The following is a 24,297-nucleotide window of genomic DNA, read 5'->3' on the forward strand; positions in this document are numbered from 1 at the left end:
AACACTTCCAGTTTGGGTACATATAAAAAGCAGAGTCGAGTCTCCGAAAGTTACACCGATCATACCACATCCCCCGCTGCCAACCTTTTTATTAGCATAAGGATTTGTATAAATCCTTTATGGATTTAAAAAAATTTTCAAGTCAATTTTCATGCCTCATCTAGGGCACCAGAGGGGAAAGTTTGAAGTTTTAAGGGCAGTGGACGTGGCTTTTTAGGTTGGGGGGCGGGGAAAAACAGTTTAGAGGGGAGTTTTTCTACTTCTCATATTACTGGAGTAGTATAGAGAATTAAAAAAAAATAACGGCTCTGGGCTGGGAGCTGAGATGTTATTGCCTGGTTTTATCACTGTTACTTGTCTGGGGCAAGGCACTTGGCCTCCTGTGCCTCAGTTTCTCTGTCAGCTAAATGGAAGGCTACTCTCCCCTTTATGCCAGGCACGTGAGAGAACTAGATGAAAGAAAACGAAGAATATAGGTTTGGGTCTTGAAAGAAAGATGTAAATTTCAAGGTGTTACAGCATTCTAAAATGAGCCTTCTACAAGTGAGACATTTAATGGACTAATGAAATGGAGTTTCATTTTCTCTGCTTTACCTTTCCCACGTGTTAGAATTGGACCCAGTAAACTTCAGATTTTTATATAGATACATAAGACTCTGCTTTAATGTATTAAGGTCACAAATGACTGCACACTGCTGGATATTTTTTAAGCAGGTCATTTGGGGGAAAATTTGCATTATTTTAATTGTCTGAAGCTTTTATCCTATCCCAGTTCTAGGGCCATTTTGACTCAAAACTATTTGTGCCCCCCTTTCTCGGTTTTCTCTTGAGTATGGTAAAATATCTGAATGGAAATCAGACAATACTACAGATTGAATTGTTTCTGCTGTAGTATTCTTCTATATGAAGCTTTAAAAGTCATTTTGTCATTTATGCTAAAGTAGCACTCTGTTTTTAGTGTTAGTGAGGAGCTAGCCGTTGCTGATCCATGATTTGTATGGTGATTTGATTTTAACAAATGGTTATCCCACAGTATGACTGGACTTCATAATTTTCAATCAAATGGCTCTGCAGTCTTAATTTGCTATGACTAAATTGCCCAATGCTGTATTTGGTTTGGAGTTAGTCTTAATTTGAGAAGTGGCATTCTTAAAAACCAAGAGTTGGTGAAATGCCTTGGCAGAGTCGGGTGGGGAACATTTGTGGTATAAATAGTATAACATGGGCCTTTATTCCTTCTAGCGGGTTTGAGGCAGACTGCAAGCATCTTGTTCTGCTGCCTTATTTAGGTCCCAGAGGCCTTCCTATTTTTGGGTGAAATCTGAGGTCTAAATATTGAAATTTCAAAATAGAACAGTCCTCTTTCAGGTACCTATCTGTCCAGGTAGTTTTTCGAATAAATTGTGCTGTACTTGAATAGTAACGTCATACTTGATGAGTGCAGTGAGGCCTAATGGAAAGAACATAGCTTTGGGGGTCAGAGGACCTGGGTTGTAATCCCGGCTCCACCACTTGTCTGCTGTGTGTCCTTAGGCATGCCATTTCACTTCTCTGAGCCTGTTTCATCATCTGTAAAATGGGGATTCAATAGCTGTCCTCCCACCTTAGGCTGTATCTGATCTGATTATCTTGTATCTGCCCCAGTGCTTAGGACAGTTCTTGGTATATAGAAAGTGCTTAACAAATACCTTGTATTATAGTCCACAGATTCAGCCATTTTCAATGCCATTTGAAAATATGATGTGAGACCAAGCACCGTAATCTGTCCCATTTAAAATGACAGAAGATTTATCCTGATTGTCAGGAAAATCATATTGTGTTCACCTAGGTTTCTTATGAATTGGATGTTTTCCCCCTTAACTATTTTTTGGGTGTTCTTATTGTTTTCCCCGTTTGTGTCCCTACCTTTCCCTTTTCCAATAGGTATTTCTAAATGGGAATATAAGATTTCAGGCAAAAATGAAGCACCAGGAACGGCTAATCAAGGAAATAATCCTAATAGTCTTAATCCTGTTGCTGAATTTTACTTAAAGTGGCTTGGTTGACTTGTGTTATCCCTCTCTCGACTTTTTTTTTCTTTCTACTGAAATCAACCGTGCCCTTGAGTGAATCATTGGTTTTATTACTCTATTAATCACTTGGGAAAGTACAATATAACAAAGTTGGTAGGCACCTTCCCTGCCCCCCAGTAAGCTTACAGTAAAGTAGGGGAGAGAATCTCCGGGAAGAGGAAAACCAGCAGACAGCTTAGTTCATCAATCTTAGGGGGAATCTAGAGTTTGCTTCATTTGGAAACCAGCTTTTGAATTTTAAGTCCCCCATCCCTCATCTTGTTTCTTAGTCAAACAAAAGGTAGGTGAGAAAGTGTGTGGCCTAATAATTTGTGAACCATTTACTCTTTTCACAGCCGTCTAGGAAAGGAGTCTGAATCTGTAGGTTGGTTGTCACCCAGAGTCATTTTTAGACCCTGCAGAAGAATGACCACGTGGTTTCTTATGTGGGTTGGCCTTGACGGGTTTAAGTTGGTAGTCCTGTCATCAGCTATTACTGCAAAGTACACATGTCGACCTATTGGTCTCCCTTGAAGAGCCACTGTTTAAACTTCCATTCATGAGGCAAATTGTGTAACTTGAAGTATTCCAGCCTTGGTTTCCCAAAGGGATGCTGGGTTTTGATTGGACAGCTTATTTTTGTGTTGGCAAGTAGACACCCCTCCCTCCCCCCTTCCTACTAGTGAAAATTGGATGATACTTTCTTTAAAAGTGCAGCATATTCATTCTTCTGTACTCTTAGGTTTTGGTGCAAGCGCTAGTGGGAATAGTATATTTGGAAGTAAGCCAGCAGCTGGGACTCTGGGAACTGGACTTGGAACAGGATTTGGAACAGGTAAATAACATTGCCACCAGGGGAGATGTGCAAGCAGCAATTGGTTTGCCATTCTGTTCTTTCTGGCTTGCTTGCTGCCTGCCAGGGCCTGAAGCACCGGAAGGCTTGCGAGGCTGAGATTGGAAAAACCCAGATCATCGTTTCCGTAGGCAGATTCCCAAACCACTCTCTGGAGCCAAGCCGTGAAATCTATCTGTTGTCCAAGTGGCATATTGTGACACTGAGGCTTGATGTCCCTTGGCAAGGCAGCTCTGTAAGAAGTTCCGAACCTCGGCAATGGGGAGCTGTGCCACTTAGCTAACTGCCAGTGGCATACGAGCCTGACGCCATGGCCTTGGTCCTTGGGTGTGACCACGGTGGATTTCGGTTTTGTTTTGATTAACCTGCTTTTCCCCATATTAAGCACTTGTGCATGGCGAACACCAAGAGTTAAGTGTTCTCTAGTTTGGAATAGCTGTTAAGCTTGCGTCCCGCAAGGTTTTTCTTCTGGCTACATGAAAGGACAGTTTTGATTTGGAAGTACCTCAATCTCAATGCACCTTGTCATGAGCCTGGAGTATCTTTTGTGATCGTTCTCCCCCGTTTATTTTTTTCTCTCTCTCCTTTTGTAGCTCTTGGTGCCGGACAGGCGTCTCTATTTGGAAACAGTCAGCCTAAGATCGGGGGAACCTTGGGAACGGGAGCTTTTGGGGCCCCCGGATTCAACACTTCAACGGCTACCTTGGGCTTTGGAGCCCCCCAGGCCCCTGTAGGTAAGTGCTGGGCCCCTCAAGGGCTCAATTCTGACTTCAGAGAGAAGTCTGTACACCTCCCCATCTGCCTTAACTGTGCACTTAGATCTTTACCCCCTAATCACTTGATATTACCCCACCCTCAAATAATAATAATATTGGTATTTGTTAAGCTTACTATTTGCCAAGCTCTTGGGTAGATACAAGTTCATCAGGTTGTCCCACATGGGGCTCACAGATGGGGTAACTGAGGCCCAGAGAAGTTAAGTAACTTGCCCAAAGTCACACAGCTGACCAGTGGCGGGGGCTAGGATTAGAACCCACGCCCTCCGACTCCCAAGCCCGTGCTCTTTCCCCATTCCATGCTCAAACCCACAGCACTTATGTGTATATCCTTATGCTTCACCATTTCCCCACCTCTCCCTTCTAGACTGGAAACTCCTTTTGGGCAGGAAGCATTTCTGCCAGCTCTCTTGTACTGTAATAAATGCTTAACAAATACCACAATTATTATTACTATTATTACTCTCCCAAGGGCTAAGTACAGTGCGCAGATCATAGTAATCACTCAGTAAATACTATTGATCGAATGATGTCTTTACTTGGAAAATGCTCTTGATAGAAATCTAGAGGTGCCCCAGAATCTTGATGGAGCAGAAAGAACACTCTTCCCCGCCCCCCCGCCCCCCCCACCCACACACTCTAACTTTTTTTCCTCCCTTTTGGCCTTCCCGAAGCTTTGACAGATCCAAACGCATCTGCTGCCCAGCAGGCTGTTCTCCAGCAGCATATCAACAGTTTGACCTATTCCCCGTTTGGAGATTCTCCTCTCTTCCGAAATCCCATGTCCGATCCCAAGAAGAAAGAAGAGGTAAGTTTCTAGATGAACATGCCTGTAATAGAATTCTCTGTCCCCAAAGGAAGTTACTAACGATTGCCACTTTTTGGTGCTTCAGTGCTAGTTAAAAAAGGCTGGGGGGGAGGTGTCAACGGTTTTTGTTGAAAACTCTCCAAATTATTGAGTTTTGTGCGGTAATTTCTGCTGATTAGGGGGCGAAAGAGGAAACTTGAGGACAAATCATGCCAAAGCTATGCTTTGGAGAAAATGGTTAGCCAAGATGTCGATAGTAGAATTCTCAGTGAGGACAAAACGGTTTGCCCGGGCAGACACTCCTGTCAAGTGGGCAGGGATTTTCTCTTTTTATTGCTGAATTGTACTTTCCCAAGTGCTTGATACAGTGCTCTGCACACAGTAAGCGCTCAGTATATACTTTTGAATGAATCACTATCATGGTTAGCTGTCATTCTCAGGCAGGAAGCATTTCCCTTAGTGTTAGTGAAAAAGGGTAAGGAATAGGTCCCACAAGTTTGCAGCCTTCTGTGACAGGGAGGGTGGTGGCATGATCTCCCAAAATGAGAATGAAGTGGGTGTGTGGGGAAAGATGAGAGAGAAGTGGATGTGTGCGGGGAAAGATGAGAGTTGTCTTTTAGACATTTTGAATTTGAGTGCTGGCAGAACATCCAAGTGGCGGTGTTCTGGAGGCAAGAGATGTGTACGGACATTTAGACCGACTGTTCTGCCAAAATACATTCAGTTCTCAAAAAACCAGAGGTTGTGTTCTTGGCAAGCCTCAGCTTATCATTTATGCACATCGCGTTCTCTCCTGATAGTTGTCTGAATTCCTCATATCTCTCGCAAAGTGAAGAGTGGAAATGTGTGCTCTGAAGGAACTGGGGCTTCAGAAATATAACAGTTTAATCAATCTGCCTAGTTCTTGAAGTACTCTACAGGGCGTAATATATCAGCAACAACTTGCCATTTGGGTCCTATGCACCGTGGAGTGAATAAACCCAGGCTTCGGACTTTTTCTCCTACTCTCCTCCGTCCCTCCCTCGAATAAAAACGGGTTAGTGTGTTGAGGGTCACGAAGGCTGAATTAAAGTCTCATTTCCTGCTTTTTTGACTCTCTCAGTCCTGTCAGCTTCTGCCTACCTTCTCTGTGTCGGGAGCATCACCCAAGCATATTGCCCAATGCAGTCCAAGTGTAGTCTTTTGTATTTGACCGTGTTGCTCCTGATGACACGAGGAGCCGACTAGGTAGGGAAGGAGGTCGGACGAGGTCAATATCATACTCTTCCGAGCGCTTAGCACAGAGTGAGCACCCAGTAAACGATCGATTGATTAAGCATCTTTCCGGGGTTGTCTTGCAGAGATTGAAGCCAACGAATCCGGCAGCGCAGAAGGCCCTGACCACCCCTACGCATTACAAACTGACCCCCCGTCCGGCCACCAGAGTGCGTCCCAAGGCTCTGCAGACAACAGGGTCGGCGAAGTCTCACCTCTTCGACGGCCTGGACGACGACGAGCCCTCTCTGGCCAACGGCGCCTTCATGCCAAAGTCAGTGCATGTGCCCGGGCTCTAGTGTGTTGCTTATTGAGCAAGGGGGAATACGAGAGTTCTTTGGTTCATTCCAGTGCTTAGAACAGTGCTTGGCACATAGTAAGCGCTTAATCATCATCCATCGTTATTATTATTTCTTCTAGGGGTTGTGGGTCCCCCTTGGTTCTTGACTAGCTCCAGGAGCCTGCAACAGAGACTATGTCCAACCTGAGAATCTTGTATCTGCCCCAGTGCTTAGTACAGCGTCTGATGTACGGCAAATGTCATTTTTAAAAAAATCTGGGAAAATGTCCTTCTCCAGAAGTGGAGTTAGTATGTTTTTGCCTCTTCCCTCTGCCTTTAGATGGTACCTTGTGATGGTTTGGATTTTTGTCGTAGACTGTGTCCCAGTTGGGAGAGCTGGTTTAGCCCTGTCCAGCAGACAGCTAGTTTTGCGGGATGCTAATGGGGTTCCTCTAAGCTATAAAACGTCAGAAATGAGATTTGCAGACAGTCGATAGTAGTGGACATAAGAAGTCCTTATTATGTGCAAACAACTGTAGTAGTTAAGAAAAATACACGACCATTGATTCAGAAACATCCCTGGTCCGTGAAGAGATTACAGTCCAAAAAGGGTGAGGACAGAACCAGGGAAAATGTAGGGGATTGATGGGAACCAGCCTGGAAAGAGCACGGGCCTGGGAGTCGGGACCTGTGTCACCTGATTGCTGTGTGACCCTGGGCCAGTTACTTCATTTCTCTGGGCTCATCTGTACAGTGGGGATGCAATCCCAGTTTTCTGTCTTAATTAGACTGTGAACCCGACAGTCCACCCAAATCATCATGTGTCTACTCCATTGCTTTGTCCAGTGCTTGGCACAATGTAAGTGCTTAACAAACCCCACCGTTATTATCGGAAAACTCAGAAATGACAGTAAAAGGAAGTCCCAGTCGATGCCTTATTTCCAGGCAGTAGCCACCACAACCTTTTCAACAGTTTAAACGCCCTTTACAAAGGGCTTTTGTTGACTGCTATAACTCTGAATAAATGTGTGATAATAACTGTTGTATTTGAATGCTTACTCTGTGCCAAGCATTGTACTAAGCACTGGGGTAGATACAGTATAAACAGATCCCACATGGGGCGAACACGCTATGTAGGGGGAGAACAGGTATTGAATCCCCGTTTTGTAGATGAGGAGACCGAGACCCAGGGGGTTTAAGTGACTTGCCCAAGTTCACACAGCAGACAGGTGATGGAGCCGGGATTAGAACCCAGGTTGTAAATCTCCCAAGCCCTTGCTCTTTCCATTAGGCCCCACTGCTTCTTGGTCCACAGCACTGACAGGAGCTCCGGGAACCACACCTGTTGTGTAGGAGGAGCAGAAATGTAGCAAAACCGTTCCCTTGTTTTGAGGTTCACAGAGAAGCAATGTAGCTCAGTGGAAAGAGCCCGGGCTTGGGAGTCCAGAGGTCATGGGTTCGAATCCCGGCTCTGCCACTTGTCAGCTGTGTGACTGTGGGCAAGTCACTTAACTTCTCTGGCCCTCAGTTACCTCATCTGTAAAATGGGGATTAAGGCTGTAAGCCTCACGTGGGACAACCTGTTTACCCTGTATCTACCCCAGTGCTTAGAACAGTGCTCTGTACAAAATAAGTGCTTAACAAATACCAACATTATTATCATTATTATTATTATTATTATTATTAAGTTGGCAGTATCAATGGAGTGACTGGTTGAAGCACCTTTGAGAGAGAATGTAGATACAAAGGGATCATACCCAGCTACACCCTGCTGGTTATCAACTTATAAAACTTGTGACTCTAATCCTTCCATTCCAAATTCCCCAAGTTACCTGTACTTGTCTCTGAGGATTGCTCTTTTTCCTTCCATGTAGGAAGAGCATCAAGAAGCTGGTTTTGAAGAACCTCAACAGCAGTAATCTGTTTTCTCCTGTTAGTCGGGATGCGGAAGACCTGGCTTCTCCATCCGAATATCCAGAGAATGGGGAGAGGTAGGTTTCAACCCGTTGGAGCGTGACCAGCGGGTGGATCCTTAAGTGTGGGACCTTCGGTTTCGTGCCTTTTCTGAAAGGACTTTTTTTCGAAGTAGTTTGAAATCCAAGATTTTTCTTCAGGGTTAAGCCCACTTACACTGTGATGTGTGAGTCTTGCCTGATCGTATTCTAGAATGTAAAGAGAAGCAGCATGGCTCCGTGGAAAGAGCACGGGCTTGGGAGTCAGAGGTTGTGAGTTCTAATCCCGGCTCCGCCCCTTATCAGCTGTGTGACTTTGGGCAAGTCACTTAACTTCTCTGGGCTTCAGTTACCTCATCTGGAAAATGGGGATTAAGACTGTGTGCCCCACTTGGGACAACCTGATGATCTTGTATCTACCCAGCGCTTAGAACAGTGTTTGGCACATAGTAAGCGCTTAACAAATACCAAAATTTTTATTATTGTGTAAATGGGAAGCCATCTCTTAAAATTAACTCGAGAAAAATTTCCAATCTAGTGTTTAAATGCAGATCACCATAAGGGACTTAATATGCTTGGAAAACGAAAATGCCAGCAAGCTTCAGACTTGCGGGGCCAGAGGTAACTGACTTCCCTCCTACATGGAGCTGGGGTGGCATGGGGCAGCCACGTGCCGTCTCTCCCTCTTCTCCCTTGCCCCCCAATGCCTGTGCCCGTGCTATGAGGCTGTCTTTGGGCTTTTAATCATTAGATGTCGGGTGCTGGAGCCGGCCCGACTTCCTCAAGTCTGGGATTTAGGCCCAGTTGACAGCTTTTGACCTATTCCAAGACCTGTTTTGGTCTTGTTCCATGTGTCATCTTGGATGTGGTTTAGTTTCCTTTTATGATGGACTAGCTTTGTCTTCCTAAAGATCACTTAAACTTCCTTAACTATTTTCGTTAATTCAGGAAGAATGTCCAGTAAAGTCTACTTTAAAGTACAGCTTTTAGTGGAGCTTTTACAGTCAGAGGGTCATGCGTTCAGCAAAGAGCCATTTGACCCCGTTGGAGTGCCCAAATCTGCCCTTCCCCAAAGGAATGCCACAGACAGGAAGTGCCACTGTTCTAAACCCCAGTTTGTGTTCTTTTCTAAGAAAATAAATATTGGTGAAAGATCATTAAATGTAGTACAGATTCCGTAGGAAATAAAGAAAAGGGCCTCATATGGTCCCCCAAAACAAAATAAATATTGGTGAAAGATCGTTAAATGCAGTACAAATTCCTGTAGGAAATAAGGAAAAGGGCCTCATGTGGTCCCCTAAAACAAAATAATATTAACATAAATTTAAAAGTGATTAAAAATAGTTTCCAGACCAGGTAGCCATGTGAAAGTGTATCAGTAATAAGACACTGAATTTTTAATGTTATCTTGTCCTATTCATTAAAAATGCCCCCGGGCAAACAGACTAGAGATCTGCCATTATCTAATGATAAATGGAAGTGGGCTTTAATCATTTGTACATTCCAAGCCCTTCCCAGCCCCATAGCACTTATGCATGTATCTGTAATTTTATTTATTTGTATTGATGTCTGTCTCCCCTGCTCTAGACTTCGAGCTCTTTGTGGGCAGGAATTGTCACTGTTTGTTGTTGTACCGTAGTTTCCCAAGCGCTTAGTACTGTGCTCTGCACACAGTAAACATTCAATAAATGCGAGTGAATGAGTGAATGAATTTTTCAAGAAAGTCAGCGCATTTGATAAGTTCAGAGGCCGAGGGATGTTTAAAGTCAACTTTGTCTCAGAAGTGATCAGAAATACTGACATTAAAATGAATAAGATGTAAGCATTTTAAGAGGAGCAGCTGAATTTGTTTCATTCCCGTTCCTGTAGATTCAGTTTTCTCTCCAAATCCGCCGATGAGAATCATCAACCCGATGGGGAAGACGACTCCCTGGTAACTCAGTTCTACAACAATCCGATCACGAAGCCCATCCCACAGACCCCGGAGAGCATGGGAAGCAAGCCCCACAACAGCATGAACGACACCATTGTGGCCCTGAACATGCGGAACGCCCTGCGCAACGGGCTGGAAGGGAGTAGCGAGGAGGCCTCTTTCCAGGATGAGTCTCTGCAGGATGAGCGAGATGAGGACGGAGAGCCCACGTATCATTTACACCCAGCAGGTCAGGAGCCTTTGGCAATCCCAGGGACACATGCTTATCTAGCTCGTGCCAATTCACGCGATTTGGGCAAGATGGAGGCAGGACTTCACTTGTTTGCATTTGGTCATCCAAAGTTTCCTCTCCAGTTCTCTAAACTGGGAGGGGGTTCAGTTGGTCCCTTGCTGACAGTAGCCGGGAGCGGAACTTCTCAGTGGGAAAGTGCCTCCCAACTTCCGATTAGCGGAGAGAGAAGTAATGCTTGTTCTCCCTCTCTCCCTTCCCTCCATCTCTTCTGCCTGTGGAACTCCAAGTTGAACCCTTAATTATGATCTTGTGGACAGGAGAATATGGGCTGGCTTAAATGCCTAATCTCTGGGCTGATGTCTTAAATGGGGGACTTCTCCCCTCGCCCCCAGCTACTTTTTAAATATTTATTCATTTATTTATTTCTCTATTTATTTATTGTTTTTTATTTTTTTAATGGCCAGAGATAACCAGTGCTCAAGTCACCCAAATGAGCAGTTACCAGCCCTGGGGCAACATCATCTTATGGCTAATGAATGAAACAACCCTCCCCATAGCTAAGATTTTTATACCCCAGTAAGATCCACAATCTCCCTGTTTATCCCGTTTCGCACAAGCACCATCTGCCAGCTGGGCCTTCCTCCCTTCTTAAAAATTCCCTCCAGTCCTTTCTCCATGCTTTCCCACTCTTCGGTCCCAAAAGTGGTCCAGATTTAACTTCAGGTCCTGAGTACTCTGCCATGGACCCCTGAAATCTCTTTCGGGAACTCTCATCCGGACATTGGCCTAGCCAGGGTCATTTGTCTCAGGTAAAAGCTTGGGGTTGCTTTTCCTGAGACTCTTTACCCTCTTGGCTGTACCTCTCATTTCAGCCAAAGAATGTCTCCGAAAAGAATAAGGCGATAGGTCCTCTGGATGGGTAACCTGGTCAGGCCTTAAACCTCATTTCCTCTTCTCTCTTGTAGGCATTATTCTCACTCGAATTGGCTACTATACCATCCCCTCCATGGACGACCTAGCCAAAGTTACCAATGAGAGAGGGGAGTGCATTGTGTCTGACTTCACCATAGGACGCAAGGGTAAGTGACGTGGGGAGTTGGGACTCAGCCCCTGATGCAGGGCAGTCGATGGGCAAGTTGTCCCCAAGGCCCAAGTGTCTTATTGTAGCAGACTTAGAAGTGCCAGGAAATTCCCTCAGATCTTAATGACCTTTCAACCTGTAGGGCTTTTTCTTTTATGTCGGTACTGGGACTTTGGAGTGGGTAAATGGCAAGCAGAGTAGTAGTAATGATTGTGCCTTTGTGAGAATAAGTACCATAACTATTTTTTATTATTATTATTGTGCACTTGCTATATTCCCAACACTGGGATTATAGTCCTGGGATGGATACAGGCAGGTCAGATATAGTCCCTGTCCTGCTTGGGACTCAGCGAGTAGGAGGGAGGGCTGGTATCTTTTGTTGTTGTTTTTCTTCTAGACGAGGTAATTAAGGCACAGAGAAGTTAAGTAGTGGAAATAGTATTTATTAAGTACCTACTGTGTGCAGAGCACTGTACTAAGTGCTAATGACTTGCCCAAGTTGATACTACAGGCAAGCGAAGAGCAGGAATTCATTCATTCAGTCGTATTTATTTATTGAATTTATTTATCGTATTATTTATCGTATTTATTGAGCACTTACTGTGTGCAGACCACTGTACTGAGTGTTTGGAGAGTACACTTTGGTAGCAGAGACAGTCCCTACCCAACAACGGGCTCGCAGTCTAGAAAGGGGGAAACAGACAACAACACAAATAGTACCTACTCTAATTCCCAGGCAGTGGCATGTTCTTCCTGCTAGGCCACACTGCTTCTTTGCAAACTCTGAGGATCTTGTAAGCTCTGGGGCACCCACCTCCTAGTATGCATTGCGTTTTCCTGTTTGGCCCAGAAAGGATGAGAGGCCCAAGCCTCTTCCTGGCCTACTCTGTTTATTGCTTAATATGTTGGAGGTTCAGTTTAGGTGATGTGCTCAGCTGAGGGGGCCAAAATTCACTTCCTTGGAGTTGGCTTACTTCCGGAAAGCTAAAGGTGAGGAAGGAAAAGTCCCCCTTCTACACTCATAAGCTCCTTGTGGGCAGAGAACATGTCTACCAATGCAGTTATATTGTACTCTCCCGAGCGCTTAGTACAGTGCTCTGCAAGAGTAAGGGCTCAAAAAATTTGATTGGTTGGAAAAGAGAAATCCTGAAAAATGCCCCTTTTCCCAGCTTTCTCTTATGTCCAACCTCCATGCTGACAATTTTTTTCGCAACCAAATCTTAATGCAGTTTGAAGGGTACTTGGAGTTGCCTTTTGCCATCCGGTCATACGCCAAGTGAGCACTTGAGAGAAGCAACTATCGTGGCCAAAACCTGGGATGATCTTAACCGTTTGATCTGATTTCTAGGTTACGGCTCAATCTATTTTGAAGGAAGCGTGAACCTAACTAATCTCAACCTGGATGATATTGTTCATATCCGAAGGAAAGAGGTCATTGTTTATCTGGATGATGAGCTCAAGCCGCCCGTGGGTGAAGGGTTAAATAGGTAATTGAAAACTTTGCTTTCCTAGTCGGGCTGGGATTTACACCCGTGACCTCAGGGCAGGATTTCCTATGTTCAGAGCAAATGTTGATTGATCCGATTTTTGAAAGCCCCCACCAGAGTGTGCAATCTTGTGGTCCTCTGTGATGTTGATGTTGTTCCCTTTCTCTAAGTCATATTTCCCTTCCTCTACCTAAGTTCTGCTTCCCCAAAATATGTCTTAAAGCACCCCCACTTCCTTCCCCTTTTGGCTGTGGAAATTTTTGCTCGGGCTGTGATCCTCCCTCCAATATTTCAACTACTTCACCCCTTTTCCCAGCTTTTAACCCACACCCCTCCATGCAGATGACCGTGTAAATTCAATTTTTCTTGCCTCCCCTGTGGACATAGACTAATCTTTGCCTGCAGTGACTCCCTGTTGCTATCCCCACTTGAGTTTAAATGATTCTTTCAATTCCCGAAATAGCCATTTTACCAGTTGTACTAGTAATATTCAGGGAACTGTCCTATTTGCTTACGTTTTGTTTCACTTTGACTTCTCAAGTCCAGTTCTAGGACTTTTAATTAAGCCTCCCTCTGTTATTACGTCTCATTCAGCGCGGCCCGTACTGAGGTATGGCTTTGGTTCAAAGCTCACAGTAGGAATCGTTTAAAATTGAGTTTGGATATGCTTAACAGGCGGGCCGAGGTTACCTTGGATGGAGTTTGGCCGACAGACAAAACATCTCGTTGCTTAATAAAGAGTCCAGATCGGCTGGCCGACATCAACTATGAAGGGAGACTGGAGTCGGTTTCCCGGAAACAGGGAGCCCAGTTCAAGGAGTACCGACCCGAGACCGGTTCGTGGGTGTTTAAGGTATTGTTCCTCAGGCCTGGACATTTATAACCTGAATGACTTAGTTGAAAGAATTCTCATGGGTGGGTGGCCTTGATCTTCGCCATCGATGCCATCATCGATGGTATTTATTGAGCGTTTACTCTGCACAGGTCACTGTATTAAGCTTTTGGGACAGCACCATACGACAGAGTTGGGAAACACGTTCCCTGTCTACACTTGCCAAAGCCACCGAAAAGAAAGACCGTAGGAAGTTGTGTGGGTGGAGGGGAGTTTTTCTCCAGTAGGTGGTCGTCAAAATTCTGGGGCCGAGTAGCTAGGAGTATGAAAATTGTTGGCTTTGGGGTTTGTTTCTTTTTTTGAATCCTGAACTTCCTATGAGAACTGGAGCTTTGAACTCTGAGAACTTGGCTTTGAGAACAGGGGAGTTCTGGGGTGGGGGTGGGGGGGCAGTATCCAGTGGGAGTAAACTGAGTTCTCGTTTCTCTAGGTTTCCCATTTTTCTAAGTACGGCCTTCAGGATTCTGATGAAGACGAGGAGGATCAGCCATCCAAAACGGAGACTAAGAAACTGAAAACGGCACCTCTTCCTCCCCCTGGCCAAACGGGGCCCCTGCAGATGGCTCTAAATGGCAAGGCAGCCCCTCCGTCTCAGGTAGAGAAAGGACGGTGAACTTGGGCCCCGTTCATGGAATAGAGATTGGGAGATAGCCAGCCACCAGGGCTCACCTGGTGTGTGATCCAGCGGAACCAGAAGAGTTTACACTTTAGCGCCAAGCGGAGACACGGCGGGAGGGTGCTTCTCATCTCGCCATGGGGTTTTGGGAATCCTCCCCCGGAAGGAAAATTGGCCTCTTTCTGTGTAGCTATTCATTCTCAATCCCATCACCTCCTCGCAGACTTGATTATGTCTCTGCTTGAACTTTACTCTGCCATTTTGTCTCTAATGCAGAGAGAAACCATACCTGGGTGAACATCTCTTGATGTGTGCAATATAATCCTTCACCCCACCTTTTTCCCTTGCCAGCTTTTAAAAATAAAATTGGCTTTGTGCACCAACCTTTTTTTCCCCCCAACATTTTTCTCAAGTCATTTCATTCAATTGTATTTATTAAGCGCTTAATGTGTGCAGAGTACTGTACTAAGCGTTTGGGAGAACACAAGACAACAATAAACAGATACAATCCCTGTCCACAATAAGCTTATAGTCTGGGCGGGGGAGTTTATTTGCTTTTGCTTCAGCAGATTTATATATTTGCCTATAAACTTTTTATGGAAAGATAGTGTAGGTTTTTAGACCCTCTAATGTGATTGAGGTGAGGGTGGAGAATTGTACTCCTTTTAAATTTGCAATACATATGGATTGTGACATTTAGAACTCTTGTGTGCTCATTGTTCTTTTCAACCCTGGTAAGAATGGCTTTGTATGACAGTTGAGGGTAGCATGCGACTTTTCTGTAGCATCACTCGAATGAAAGCCAAGTATGAGGGGATGGTTTTTTGTTTGGCTTTGCCTTTTTAAAATACTTTCTTTAAAAGACCTCCCTTCCTTTCAACTATGAAAAACTGCTGCTTTGGGGACGTTGGCCTTGCAGAAACCTATGACTCCTGAAAAGTAAACTCTCTTTACTATTTATGAAATGGCTCCTTTGACATCTTGAACACTTTCAAGATTTGTTCAGCGGGAGGAAGAAGAGTGAGATTCCCTTTTTTGTGAATGTATGTGTGTCCAATTTAAAGAACTGTCAGAATAACCCAAAACATTAAAATAAAGGGTGATATTTGTTAAGCGCTTACTATGTGCAAAGCACTGTTCTAAGCGCTGGGGGATACAAGGTGATCAGGTTGTCCCATGTGGGGCTCACAATTTTAATCCCCATTTTACAGATGGGGTATCTGAGGCACAGAGAAGTTAAGTGACTTCCCCAAAGTCACACAGCTGGCAAGCGGCAGAGCCGGGATTAGATCTATGGAGCCCAAAGATTTTGGTATTTAGCCAAGTCAGGTTTAAGAGAATCTGTCGCGATGACTCCTTGGGACAGGAAAAGTGATCAGGTGGTATGCTTCTTCCTGTGTCCCCGGGAACATAATTCTGTCCCCTGCTCTCTGGCAAACAGTTGTTAGTTTCAGCGAAGGACTCACAGAAAATCCTTGGAAGCATAAGAGAAGACCCCTGTCATTCAGGCATCGTAAGAAGTCACCCACACTCCCACCACCCCGGTCAGCGGCATACTGGGAGACAGACTCCTGAAAAGAAGGCAGCTTGTGGGATTTAAATGGAGAATTGTTTTTAAGAATGGCTAGTTCAGAGTATTGTAGGGATTTTTTTGTTTGTTTTGGGTTGTTTTGTTTTTTTTCCAGACTTCCCCAATAGCTATCAACAGATAGTTAAAGGGGAGCCGCGGCTCCTGGACTGAGGGTGTGGTTTGTCCTGAATCTCCGGATAGTTTAAGGGAGTGTGCTCAGCCTCTTGGGGTCTTTTTGGGGGGGGGTTTACCTCAAAGGGATACCTTGTAGTTAAAACGTCATTGATTTGGGGATGCTGTACAAAATATTGTGGCTTTGCTGATGGAAGCCCAGGGGTGGGTGGGTGTTTATTTGCACTCTTGTACCATCCTTTATCCTCCCACTTTTGCCTCTGATGCACATGTATTGACAGACAGAACCAGGTTCTGAAGTAGCTAGTAATGCAGCCCAGCACAATATCATCTCTGCATGGATTAAGACTGGAAGGAACCCGCCTTCTTCCTGGTCGTAGCCTCATCATCTAACATTAAGGGCAATGGCGTTTTTATATATATTTATATATGTATGCACCCGATGGAAAAGTTGCACTGAAATGGTAACTCAGACACTCACCAAGAAAATCCGCAAACGTTCCAGAACCACCTTCCTCTTTTATCAAGAGCCCCAGTGATTCCGAGGGTCCTCACTGCTAGCCCTATCTGTTTAGGCTACTTTACTGACTACTGGTCATTTCATTATTCCTGCTCTATTAAGCTTGACAAGGCAGCTTCTCAAAGGAATATTGAACTTGAAGATAAAATACATTCGAATTCAGCAGTGAACTTGTTTCTCCTCAGCCCCTCAGCCCCGCTCCATACCTAGCAACGTTAACTCCAGAGCTGCCTCCAGACTTTCCAACACAAGCATTTCTTGGCAAGTGTGAAATTGGGCCTTCTAGCAGCTGGTCAACAATATGAGAAGCAGCCTAGTAGATAAAGCAGGAGCCTGGCAATCAGAAGGTTCTGGGTTCTAATCCCAGTTCCGCCACCTGTCTGCTGTGTGAAATGTGCAAGGCACTTTATACGGGAAGCGACATGGCTCAGTGGAAAGAGCTTGGGCTTTGGAGTCAGAGGTCATGGGTTCGACTCCCAGCTTATTAAGCATCTCTGTGCCTCAGTTACCCTTTCTGTAAAAGGGGGGTTAAGACTGTGAGCCTCATGGATTGTGTTCAAAATGATTATCTTATATCTACCCCAGCACTTAGTATGGTGCATGGCAACAAGAAGCTCTCAACAAATATCAAAAGAAAATGCAGAAATTTTAGCCACTCTCCATTTCCTTACTTTGGTCACCTTGGACTACTCTCTGGAATTTAGAGGCTGCTTTTGTTCTCAGTACTCCAGACTGGAGTATTCCGAACTTGTCCCAGGGATTTTTCACTTCAAATTTCGTTCTTTCTACAAGTGCAGTCGTCATCTAAAAAAGAAATGCTTGGTAGTATTTAATCTACCTATATCCTGCATCCTACGTTCTGCATCATCTTATGCAGAAGAATAAGATCACATCATCTTTCATCTATGGTCATGAAAAGTTTCTTGTGGCGGGCGGGAGTGGGGGAAGGTGTGTAAACATGCATGCTTACGCATGCAGTGTTATTTCACTTGGTGTCAGCGTGGGCCTCCGTAAAAATAACGTGAAGAGAAGATAGAACTGCAGAAGCTTGGGGCAGTCAGGGAAAATCACCGGTGTTCTTACTCATCTGTGCACTTCTGATTGGCTTCGTTTATTAGTTTACATAATGAGGTACCCGTTTCATGGAATTAATTTGGGAAATTAATGCTGAACCGGTGACTAGAAGCACACTGCCTATTTTGTGTCTGCGATTTTAACTTTTGTACCCTGTAAAGAGTTGTTTCTGATTATATCATTAAAACATAATAAAGTGAATAAAAGTTCAGACGGTCTGCTGTTTTAAAACCCCTTGGAATAATTCCCCATCCTAGCATCAACTGTACCTTCTTTTTCGGAAAAGGAAAATGTAGCGGTCTTTTCATTTCTCTTGTGAGTGTAGCCCTTGAGTTCAACTAGATGCATGGTAGCCCTAAGAGCATCCATTCTGTGCCTCTGGGTATTTTCCCACTTAAGGTGGAAATGTGTAATGTGGTTGGTTCTTCCAGGTGGTGAGATTGCAGTGAGGTCTTCGGAGAAAGTCTGTGAATGACCTAGCAGGAAGCTTTAGTTTTCCTCTGGATCGGATGAGCCCTAGACGGAAAAGATTGAAAGTTCTGCGTTTCTGACTGAAAAGCCAGTCGTTCATATTGATTGAGTGCTTACTGTGTGGGAAATGTTGGGAGAGTACAGTGGGAGAGTACAGTGTAGCAATAAGAAGACACGTTCCCTGCCCGCAACAAGCTTAGTCTAGTGGGGGGAGATAGTAATATACATAAATTACAGATATATTATGAGAGCTGCACGAGAGCTCCATGCTGCTCTGAAAATTGACCACTAGTTCTCAGCAGCTCAGAAGGAAGTGAAACGGACCATTATCGATTTTAGGATAATCTCCTCTCAATCCCCGAATGGAGCCAACACCACTCCTCCTGCCGTTAACTGTTGACATGATCTTGATCTGTGACGACGGAGACAGAATCGGATCATCTAGCGCCTTCTAACGTAACCTCCTCCTCCGTTTCTGATGTCTGCAGAGCCAGAGCCCAGTCGTGGAACAGCTAGGGAAGGTGGTGGAGTTGGACAGCGATATGATAGATATCACCCAGGAGCCAACTCTGGATTCCATGTTCGACGAAATCGTTCCCGAGGAGCAGGAGCCTGTATCGGCTTCAAGCCACATTGCGTCTTCCCTGGGCGTGAACCCTCACGTCCTACAGGTGAATCTTTTAGCCACTGGGTGGGGCGGGAATACTAGATCATTCATTCACTGGTATTTATTGACGCTTACTGGGTGCAGAGCACTGTACTAAGCACTTGGAAAGTACAATTCAGCAATAAAGAGAGATAATCCCTGCCCACACTGGGCTTTCTCTGCTACTGATTTGTGCCTTCTAGGGACTGAAACCTTTCTTTTCAGATATGCCTCATATCTCATCCCAAAGAATGAGAGGAATATCTTTGGCATGCAGTGCCATGCCTCTCCCTCCCTCCACTGCTGCCGTGTTGTTTTGAAGCCAAAATAAGATAAAGCCAAAAAGGGAAGACACTTGGGTGTCGTAGCTACCCTCTTGCCTTCAAGCAGATGAATGCCTGAACCAGTCAGAGCCGTTAATTGTCTTTCCCTTTTTGAAAGATTTTCTATGAGGAATGGAGTAACAGTCCACTGAGTGTTTTAGAATACTATTTTTTGAGCATGCTTGTGATTTAGGAATATGGGGTGGCATTTTTTTCCCCTTGGGCGGTTGTACTTAGATCCCCTGAAGTGTGCAAAACCAATATTGAAGCAGCAACTTTTTTTGCCCCTGACCATGGTTGGGTGAACTTAAAGGAGCAGTGCTATTTCTAACCACTCTCCCATGGTAGTAGGTAATTTCAACTGCCACTTGCTTGCTCCGCTTGAAGAGCATGCCCATACGAAGGCATGGCCTTTGTAGCACCGTGTTGGGATTCCGGTTCCACCCTACTCCATGCGTCTGGTGCTTTTTTCCAAACGGTCTTAGGACCGGGAGACTGAGGCAAAACTAAAAACAAAGCCAGGTCCCAAAAGGCAGAGGTCAACATCACATGGGACACAAGTGTGGGGTGTCGTTGGGAAGGTCAATCTTTCAGCACTGACCTCTTCAGCCAAACTGGCACTCGGGGTTACAATATACTGTCTGCGGACTCCAAAATTGAAGGACAACTATTTTGTCTCGGGGAATCTGGAAATAAATCTTTATGCCATGCTTAACTGCCACAAGCAAAATCCTGGCCCAGTTATATAGCCCGGGGTTGACTCTGAGAAGTAAAACAGTCTCACGAATGAAGCTGTGAGGCTGAAGATGGGACCACACCCATTAGATCGTAAGCTTCTCAAGAGCAATGATCAGCCCTTCTACTTTTGCATTTCCCCAAGCTCCTAGCAGGATTCTCTGTTCACTGAAGACACTCAGTAAATACTGTTGATGAGGAGCTCTGGCTGTCGTTCTAGTGAGTGCACTGCCTCTGTCTTGGAGAAAGTAAGACAGAGATTGTGTGGCCTTCTCATCTATAAAATGGGCTTCAGTCATCACCTATGTTCCCAGTACTGTGCTAAGCACTTGGTAGATCTGGGAAAATCCTTTTACCACTCGGGCCTCTCAGTTTCTGAGGTGGAGGGTGAGTAGGTATTGAATCCATGTTTTCAGATGAGGAAACTGAGGCACAGGAAAGTGAAGTAACTTGCCCAAGATCCCACAGCAGCCAAGCAGAACCAGGATTAGAGTCCAGATCTCCAGTCTCCCAGTCTGATGCTTTGTCCAGTAGGCCACCTCTGGCTAGTGGCTCAATTGCCTTGTCATCCGTCTTGAGATCTGGGATTTGTATGGTGAACCGAGAAAGTCAAGTCTAATATTTGCCTAGATTATGTTCTTGTGACCTATGTAGCCAGATTACTAAACTGAGTTGACCGTAGGAGAAATGTTGATGCTGCGTGCCAGGAAGCTTGGTTTCCTAGAGGGTTGGGAGAATGGGGCGGGGGTGACTCCCTCACTCACTCTCTGCGGTTATCGCCACTCTAGATCATGAAAGCGTCCTTGCTTGCTGATGAAGAAGATGTGGACTTGGTACTGGACCAGCGCTTTGGCAGATTTCCATCAAAAATGGATACATCTCAAGAGATCTGCTCTCCCAGACTCCCCATTTCAGCATCACACACCCCGAAGGCCCGGTCGTTAGGTATGCTTAATCCAAGATCCCATTGGTCGCACCACAGAAAACCACAGGGTCACCGAACTCCTAAACTGAGCCAGCATTTGGATCTGGTGCCCGATTCCTCTCTGCCGGGCTTGCCGTCTGCCAAACGGTAGCCATCTGTGCCCACAATATCTTCCTGGGTCCAAGTAGCCATGGTTCTAGTCCTGTAGACTTGCAGCTCATCTCGGGCAAGGAACGTCTCTGCTGATTCCGTTGTACTCTCCTAAGCGATTAGTATGGTACTCTGCCGTTGATTGATTATACCCCCCGCTCGCTGTTGGTCTTGGGATCGCAGCGGGCCAGGCTACCACCGGCATCTGCGGCTAAAGCGGAGCGAGGTAGGGGCCATCTCTGGCCAAAGTGTCTGGCTCCGACCCAGCCCAGAGGCTTTGTCAAATGCCTTGGGCTAGCTCCAGCTGTGGGGAATAGGCTGCCCATCCAGGCTCCAGACAGAAACCATTGGCAAACAGCCTGAATCACTTTGTCTAAAAGTCTTGTCACGGAAACAGCAGCTGATGTGCTGCACTTGTGACAGTCAATCGATGAGCTCTTGAAAATAGACACAATTAATTCTTCCAATTTTCTGTTAGAAATTGGAAGGGAATTGATTTCTGGCTCTTTAAAGCAAGTAACTTGCATCACTACTTTGTATCACTTCCCAACTTTGAAATACAGCGCATGCATCCAATGGGCACTTGAAGGATGTTATTACAAATTACCTATCCGTTCTCTGTTGTAGTATCCCAAGCGCTTAATGCAGTCCTCTCCACTAAATAGCATTGATTGGTTCTCAGAGGGTAGGTAAGTTGGCAGATCACAAATCAAGGGTAAATCTGATGATCTTTTCTAACCCTACTTTTATGACGAACTTGCTGCCAAATCATTTCTAACCTCTGAGCCAGGCAAGGAGGTGGAATGTTCTCAACAGATCTCTTGTGTCCAATTCTTAACGTGACCCTACACGAACGTCCCACGTCCTAAAGCCCTGTGGTCTAAATTGTAGAGGGTTTGCCTTGCCTCCAAAGTCCCAGATTTAGAGGGGACAGGCCTCGGACTCTGGCCGTTAAGTGAGCACCAAAATACTGTGCTGTTTTGCCTGCTTGGCATAGACAAGGACCCCGAAGTTATGGCTGACTCACAAAAGGCTTAAAACTTAAATTCCCTTCAACTGAAGAGATTCACAGTTCTGTAGTTCCAAGGCCACATCTTGTCCCCTGAAGGGACTCTGTTAGGATGATGATGGAACATACTATCATAGCCTAGCAGGACTTCTGAGAGAGCAACTTGTCCCTCTGATCACTCTGATGGCCCCAGAGTAAAGGATTGGAAAAAAAATAATAAATGAGTCTCGGGTGTTAGGTAAGAAACAGCTGCCTTAGCAGGGTAGAAATCCAGTATGAATGAGCAATTCAGTAGTTGCGTAGAGGTATTTGGAATCTTTTTGGTTTTTTATTCCAAATTGGGAATTGAATAATGAATTCAAGATGGTCTTGATGTGTGCTATGTGCTACTAGGCAATCAATCAGAGGTATTTATTATAATAATAGTAATACTGATGGTATTAGTTAAGCTCTACAATGTGCCAAGCACTCTTCTAAGCACTGGGGGAGATACAGGTTTTCCCAGGTGGGGCTCACAGTCTTTTTACAGGTGAGTTAGCTGAGGCACAGAGACATTAAGCACCTTGTCCAAAGTCACACAGCTGACAAGTGGTGAAGCTGGGATTAGAACACATGACCTCTGACTTCCAAGCCTGGGCTTTTTCCATTGAACCGAGCTGAGTGCTTACTGTGTGCAGAGCACTGTACTTGGGGAGCACACTATAACAGATTAGGTAGATAAGTTCCCTTCCCACAAAGAGCTTAGACTAGTGCTCTGTAAGCAGAGCACTGTAGTAAGCACTTAGGAGTATACGGTACAACAGAGTAGGTAAACATGATCCCTGCCCATAAGGAGCTTACAGTCTAGGTGGGGAGACAGACATTAAAATAAATTACCGAAAAGGACTTAAGTGCTGGTGGGGAGAAAGGGTGGTGTGAGTATCAAGTGCTTAAAGAGTATAGAATAATAATAACTGTGGTATTTAAGTGCTTCCTAAAAGCCAATCATTATACTGAGCGCTGAGATAGATGCAGGATCATCAGATCCAACATTCATTCATTCAGTAGTATTCATTGAGTTCTTACTATGTGCAGAGCACTGTACTAAGCGCTTGGAATATTCAATTTGGGAACAGATAGAGACAATCCCAGCCCAATAATGGGCTCACAGTCTAAACATGGGGCTCACAGACTAAGAGGGGGAACAGATATGAATCCCTCTTTTGCAGTTGAGGGAACTGAGGCACAGAGAAGTTGTGACTTACCCATAGTCACAATCAGAAAAGTGACAGAAGCAGGATTAGGATGCAGGTCCTCGACCCCCCAGGCCCGTGCTTTTTCCCCTAAGCCATGCTCCTTCCCTCATCCAGATTAATAGGGGACACAGGGCGTATGGTGAGTTAACATCTAATTCTTTAGCACTAGTTCATTCTACTTCCCTTCGTGGAGAATGAGCTATTTGAGAAGCAGCTTTTTTCCCCCCGCCTCACACATCCACTGCCATTTTGCAGACTTGCATTTGGTTTAAGAGCACTCTGCCCATTAAGTTGGATCATCTTGTAGGCTTGAGATCAGTGAACTGATCCTTGGAAAGCAGTCTTGTTAAAATTTTTTTTGAATGGTATTTCTTAATTGCTTTCCTTGTGCCAGATGCTATACTGAGGTTTGGGGTAGACACAAAATAATCAGGTTGGACACATTCCCTGTCCCACGTAGGGTTCTCAGTCTTAACTTTCATTTTACAGATGAGGTAACTGAGGCACGGGGAAATTAAACAACTTGCCGTAGGTCACACAGCAAACAAATGGCAGAGTGAGGATTAGAACTCGGGTCCTCTGACTCCAGGAAGGTGCTGTATCCACTAGGCAATGCCTCCCCCTCACCCTTTTTTTTTAGTGGTATTTGCTAAGGACTTACAATGTGTCGGTGTCTGTTCTAAGGGCTGGCGTGGATGCTTCTCAGTGTTTATTTGCTAATGTTCATTTCTTTTCTCTTCTCAGTTGGTGGCTTGCTCCAGTCTAAGTTTTCAAACACACCTTTCCTCCCCACAAGTGCCTCTGTGCAAGAATGTCGGAACCCCAGAACGTCCTCGTTGGGGAGTCTGCCTTGTGCCTCCCCGTGGAGCATCCCCGCTCCTCTGGCTTCCGTGTTTACGGTGCCCTCCCCTGCCCCGGAGGTCCAGCTGAAAACAGTGGGGGCACGTCGCCAGCCCGGCCTGGTGCCCCTCGACAAATCCATCACCTTCGGCAAGGGGAAGCTCTTGATGGACATGGCTCTCTTCATGGGCCGCTCGTTTCGGGTGGGCTGGGGCCCCAACTGGACCCTTGTCAATAGTGGCGATCAGCTGAGTGGGTCCGGAGAATCTGAGGAGCTTCCGAACGTCCAGGCTCTGGAATACGGATTTCTGCCTAACCCGGTAGCAGCCAAATCGTGAGTAAAAGTGGTCTCCTTTCGGGAAGAAAGAGAAGTGCGGATTTCCGCTTGGGTCTGTGGAGCCCCAGCCGCTGAAACTCATGACCTGGGGGGAGGTGTCCTTGTGCATGCAGTA

General features: G+C 45.3%; 1 protein-coding gene across 3 annotated transcripts in view; it reads left to right on the forward strand.

The window, feature by feature from the left end:
• NUP98 (nucleoporin 98 and 96 precursor) overlaps positions 1–24,297 on the forward strand; it is a 58,121-nt gene that overhangs the window by 22,821 nt on the left and 11,003 nt on the right. For 2 of the 3 annotated variants that reach the window (XM_029051671.2, XM_039911217.1), the window contains exons 11-23: positions 2,794–2,886; positions 3,498–3,638; positions 4,355–4,488; positions 5,829–6,016; positions 7,897–8,013; positions 9,844–10,136; positions 11,105–11,218; positions 12,569–12,707; positions 13,383–13,560; positions 14,030–14,194; positions 18,471–18,653; positions 20,475–20,631; positions 23,750–24,179. In XM_029051671.2, coding sequence (XP_028907504.1) covers positions 2,794–2,886; positions 3,498–3,638; positions 4,355–4,488; positions 5,829–6,016; positions 7,897–8,013; positions 9,844–10,136; positions 11,105–11,218; positions 12,569–12,707; positions 13,383–13,560; positions 14,030–14,194; positions 18,471–18,653; positions 20,475–20,631; positions 23,750–24,179 — 2,332 coding nt within the window. The remainder of the gene's footprint in view (positions 1–2,793; positions 2,887–3,497; positions 3,639–4,354; positions 4,489–5,828; positions 6,017–7,896; positions 8,014–9,843; positions 10,137–11,104; positions 11,219–12,568; positions 12,708–13,382; positions 13,561–14,029; positions 14,195–18,470; positions 18,654–20,474; positions 20,632–23,749; positions 24,180–24,297) is intronic. The other variant, XM_029051678.2, reaches the window with a different exon arrangement.

Source organism: Ornithorhynchus anatinus, chromosome 2 (genome assembly GCF_004115215.2).
Source record: "Ornithorhynchus anatinus isolate Pmale09 chromosome 2, mOrnAna1.pri.v4, whole genome shotgun sequence".
In the NCBI taxonomy this organism is placed as follows: Eukaryota; Metazoa; Chordata; class Mammalia; order Monotremata; family Ornithorhynchidae; genus Ornithorhynchus; species Ornithorhynchus anatinus.